This window comes from Sinocyclocheilus grahami, unplaced genomic scaffold, assembly GCF_001515645.1.
Source record: "Sinocyclocheilus grahami isolate Dianchi unplaced genomic scaffold, SAMN03320097.WGS_v1.1 scaffold964.1, whole genome shotgun sequence".
Taxonomy (NCBI): Eukaryota; Metazoa; Chordata; class Actinopteri; order Cypriniformes; family Cyprinidae; genus Sinocyclocheilus; species Sinocyclocheilus grahami.
In genome coordinates, this window is record NW_015506143.1 from 131,190 (window position 1) to 136,529 (window position 5,340).

Sequence of the window (5,340 nt, forward strand, 5' to 3'; positions counted from 1 at the left end):
TCAGTACTATGATACGGTCTAAATCCTGACTGGAAATCCTCACAGATACCATTTTTCTCTAAGAAGGAATATAATTGTGAGGATACTACCTTTTCTAGTATCTTGGACAGAAAAGGAAGATTCAAAATAGGTCTGTAATTAACTAGTTCTTTGGGGTCAAGTTGAGTTTTTTTTTATGAGAAGCTTAATAACAGCCCGTTTGAAGGTTTTGGGGACATATCCTAATGACAAAGACGAATTAATAATAGTCGTAGTTCATAAAGTCATTACTGCTGTGCTGTTGGGAAATGTCAACACCTGTTGCTTTATTTTTCGTTAATTTAGCCACTGTATTGAATAAATACCTGGGGTTATGTTTGTTTTCTTCTAAAAGAGACGAAAAGTAATCAGATCTAGCAGTTTTTAATTATTTTCTGTAGGATAGAGTACTTTCCCGCCAAGCAATACGAAATACCTCTAGTTTTGTTTACCTCCAGCTGCGCTCTATTTTCCGGGCTGCTCTCTTTAGGGTGCGAGTGTGCTCATTATACCACAGTGTCAGACTGTTTTCCTTAATCTTCCTTAGGCGTAAAGGAGCAACCGTATCTAAAATGCTAGAAAAGAGAGAGTCCATAGTTTCTGTTACATCATCAAGTTGTTCTGAGCTATTGGATATGCTAAGGAATTGGGATAAATCAGGAATATTTCTTACAAAGCAGTCTTTTGTGGTAGAAGTGATGGTTCTACCATATTGTAACGGAGTATAATTTACAGTTTTAGCTAAATGAAGTTTACACAAGACTAGATAATGATCTGAGAATCAAAGCTTTATTGGCATGTCGAGCATTTACAGTAGGCTATTATTCAGCATTATTATTTAGTATTCAGAAAGTTAAGTAAAGAGATCAAAATAAGGGGGGGAAACGAATATAAAAATATAACCAATAATAATAGTATAATAATAATATACAAATATTACAGGGAAAAGACGATCAGTTAATGAACTTACAAGACTGTGGGATGAATAAAATGTTTTCTTGTTAGCCTATTTTATTTTATGTATTTTATTCATGATAAACTTCATTCGAATGCTGTCTACATCGCGCGCAATTCAGTCTGGTAGCCAATGCCTATTATGTAATAATTTCTAAAATATAATAATTTCTTAATTCAAAATAAAATATTAATAAATCCATCTCTGATAATACCGGGTTGTGATGGTCACTCAGGTTTGTTTACGCATTAAACTGGAAAAATGCATGTCGTTTGCTCAACATAGCATCTCGAGGTCATGACATAATATCACGATCCCACGAGTTCATCTGTTGTGGCCACGACGAAATTAAGTGAAGCGAACCTCTCCCCTCCTGGATGAATGAATTAATTTAGAGTTAAAACAGGCATTTTGAGTGGTCTTGTGATACATTTCGTTTCTTGTTAGAGCAGTGAAGGCTGAACACATCTTGTGTAGCTCATCGATGCTTTTCTCTGCAGATGATTGATGGAGAGGCGTTCCTCCTTCTGAATCAAAATGATATTGTGAAGATCATGAATATCAAGCTAGGACCAGCGCTGAAGATTCACAACGCCATCTTAATGTTCAAGAGCACAGATGAAGTCCTGAAGTGAGCAGCTCATCCTCAGACTCCTCAATCAGAATCCGACATCTATCACGTGTTTGCTGTTTAACGTCTGAACCCACCAGAGAGAGAGAGAGATCCAGGACGGACCATAAGTGACAAAGCAGCCCAGCTGAGCTTTGACAGTGCTTTACTTCAAAAGCGAAACGACACGTTCTGATAAAGAACAACTTAATCTGGACCCACCTTTTACAGTGTTTTCTGTATCTGGAGTGCTAACTGAAATCTACATTAGTCCTCAGTATGTTGTGTGGAAATCGGTGCACAGAAATATCAGGGCAGATTTCAGTCGATTGGTGCTACTGGACCCTTTATTCGATCCCTGATGATGCACTTTACATGAGGAGTCCATTGTTTGGGGACCATTACCAATATTTGCCCTCAGTAACAATGTGCTCCTGACATTCAAAGAGATTCTAGTTTAAAAGCATGAGCTATTTTACCGAGATATCAGTGTTGGTATTTTTCATCTGTATGAATGAGGGGTGAATAGCAGGAACCGAGGTCAGGTTTTTAGGGCATCTATGTTTCTCTCTCTGATGGGAAAATTTTAATAATGTACAGTTGAGTAACTGTGTCGTTCAGTTCATCAACATGAATAAATGTTTAATTCAAGCACTGTGTTGTTCAGTGGAGTCTGACAGTCCCCTGAATATGTGAACTTGTTGAGGAGAGCTGTGCTATTTCCAAGCCACTAGATTCACAATTTTCATCTGGCAGGCGATAAAACGGGCATAAAATGCAATAAATGTATACTAAGATAGCAACAACATAGCAGTGCCCTGGAAACCACACTTTTTTTAGCAAACCATATGATCGCAAGTTGCGTCATTTCCAAAATTTCTCTGTTTTCTGAAAGCATAGTTAAGATTAACGAAGGATTCGCTGTTGGTCAGTGTGGTTACAAGCAGAGCTGAGGAGTAATCATAGACTGTATAAAAACATGGACGTAGTGTCCGTGATGTCAACCGTAGGTTTCTGCTGAGCAGTTTTGAAGCTCAAAGTGGGCGGCGCAGGCCGTCGCCATCTTGGCAGCACGTCACCGCGCGTCACTTCCGGATAATCGAAAATGGCCAAAGAGGAGGGAGCAGGTTGCTGAAACCACGCCCACCTAGCTCGACGGGGCAATCCACCTGTCACTCAAGTGGCCACGCCCTTAATTATGCAGAACTTTAAGGCTTAATATAAATTCAACGGACGAGTTATAAAAAAAATGCACCCCCCTCACAGTTGTCATGAAGGGCAAAATTAGCTATATAGACCAAAACCACTTTTTGAACCAGGCTGTAAACATGTTTTTTTCTGCTGTAAAGTTGGGCGTTTTAACATGGGGAGTCTATGGGATTGACTCCCTTTTGGAGCCAGCTCTAGCGGCCAGTCGATGAATTACAATTTTAGTCACTTCCGTGTTGGCTTCAGGAGAGAGAGCGGGAGGTTGCCGCTTGGGAGTAACTGGTTACATGTAATACAAATTTAGTACTTGTAATCTGATTAAATTACGTTTTCAAATACTCGTAATCAGACTACAGGTACTTTATGGATTACATATTATTTACACAATAGCAATCATTTACTCCCATTTATTCCTCTTTTAAATGTTCCTTTCTTAAATAGCCTAGCGCTTATATACACTCCGAAAGTCTGTCAGTTTTGTGGACGTTCATTTCCGGTTTGAGAACATTGCATCACTACTGAAAAACACCTTCATTTATATTTGAATTATCTCTCAGTCGGTTACTTTACCATGTATTCCTTTTGTTGGTCTTTCAAACGCATTAAAATGCACAAAATCACCAATTCTTTCTTTCACCTAATATATGAAGTACCCTTGAGATTTTAAAATAAATATTTTAATAATAAGTAATTAATAAGTATCACATTTGCATGTTACAGTTCTCTGACGTTGGGTAATGGTCACATGACATGCCGGTAAACATATAAAATATTTTTATTATAACCGTTTTTATGGTTTCATTAATTATTAGCTTTTAATTGAACTCACAATCCCCCTGCAGTTCCTTCACGAACCCTAGTTTTGAAAACATTGACATAATATAATGTAATGCACTTCATGTTGTTGATAAAAACAAATGGCATATATTTTCTTACTCTTTGTATTTTTATATCAATATGATACAAGATTATCCTGCCTAAATCAAAGTGATAAACGAGTTAGGTCAAAAGTAATCTAAAAGTATTCTGATTATATTACCTGAAATGTGTAATGTAATGGATTACGTTACTAACTACAATTTTTGTCATGTAATTTGGAGTCAGTAATGGACTGCAATTTGAAAGTAATCTAACCCAGCTGTGGTTACAAGTATAGTTTCCTGGTAGTATACAGTGCTGGGTAGTAACTGATTACATGTAATCTGGATTACATAATTAGATTACAAAATGTAGTACTTGTAATTAGATTATATTCAGATAACAGTTACTTTTTGTTGTGGATTATACGATTATAAATGATTCATCCAATGGCAATAAATTATTGATTCTCCCTAATCCTTCTACAATACGGCCATGCAAATCCATGCTTGTGAATTTACATGAAGTTATTAAACACTGCCGATGTATAATTGACAAAAATATTTAAAACCTGGAAGACCATGTCTTTTTCTTGAATATACATGTTTATTCATGTTTGTTTGATTCCCAAACTATTTTGTAAGTCAGATATTTACTTGAAGTCCCTGAGATTTAAAGTTAATATTTCCACCATTTAATAACACATTTGCATGTTCACAGTTCTCTGAAGTCAGTTAATTGTCACACTGACATCAAGGTAAAAGAAAAAGTAAAAATGTAATTTATTCATTTTAATTTGATATTTTTATGATTTAATTAATACATTTTCATCAAAATAAACCCCCTTCAGTTCTTTCATTTACCCCAGTTTGGGAAACCCTGAAGTAATGTAATGTTTAGTGCATGTACTGATGTGGATAAAGAATGGAAAACATTTAATATCTCTTTTATTTTTATTATTATTTTTACAACAATAACCCATTCAAATCTATAAGCAAGTTATGTCAAAAGTAATCTAAAAGTAATCCCAAAGTAGTCAGAATACATTACTTAAATGAGTAATCTAGATTACATTACTGACTACTGTTATCATCATAGTTTGTAATCAGTAACAGACTGCAGTTTGTAAATAATCTTCCCAGCACTGTTATATATTAGTATTTACTATAGTGTGTATAACGCTGAGTTTGAAGTGCGGTGGAATCAGACATCTTAAAATAGTGAAGTTTTAAATAGCAAAGGTTTAAATACAAATACAATTTGGCCAATTTATGAGCATTTTTAACTTCTGAGGGCACATAAAATGGACTCAAAAATCAGTTATCTTGTACAGACACTTTATCTAAATGAGGGAATGCAACAGACTTCTGAAGTTTATATACAGCTAATAAATACTGACCCAAATCCACACCCAGCTCTGCATCTCCAAAATAAAAACGAAAGATTATTTAGACCTGCTTTATTTATGTACCATTTTTACAAAGAACAATGTCCCCAGATGGAAGTTTTGTCAGATTTAACTCATTTCTGGGGACACTTTTGTCTCCAATGCATAGTGAAATATTCACACACACAATCTTACACACACCACACACGCGCGCACACACACTCACTCACTCTCACACACTCACACAGACAGACACAAACACCCACACACTCACAAACTCACACACACACACACACACACACA

At 35.9% G+C, this 5,340-nt stretch overlaps 2 protein-coding genes across 6 annotated transcripts in view; both read left to right on the forward strand.

Moving 5' to 3' along the window:
* The window catches only part of LOC107564793 (lethal(3)malignant brain tumor-like protein 1), a 26,910-nt gene extending 24,330 nt beyond the window's left edge, over positions 1-2,580 (forward strand). For all 5 annotated transcript variants that reach the window (XM_016249946.1, XM_016249944.1, XM_016249945.1 and 2 more), the window contains exon 22: positions 1,474-2,580. In XM_016249946.1, coding sequence (XP_016105432.1) covers positions 1,474-1,608 — 135 coding nt within the window. In that variant the 3' untranslated portion in view covers positions 1,609-2,580. The remainder of the gene's footprint in view (positions 1-1,473) is intronic.
* A 962-nt stretch (positions 2,581-3,542) lies between these two features.
* LOC107564803 (serine/threonine-protein kinase Sgk1-A-like) overlaps positions 3,543-5,340 on the forward strand; it is a 13,058-nt gene continuing 11,260 nt past the window's right edge. Inside the window, exon 1 of the mRNA XM_016249964.1 lies at positions 3,543-3,548. Within this exon, the coding sequence (XP_016105450.1) occupies positions 3,543-3,548 (6 nt within the window). The remainder of the gene's footprint in view (positions 3,549-5,340) is intronic.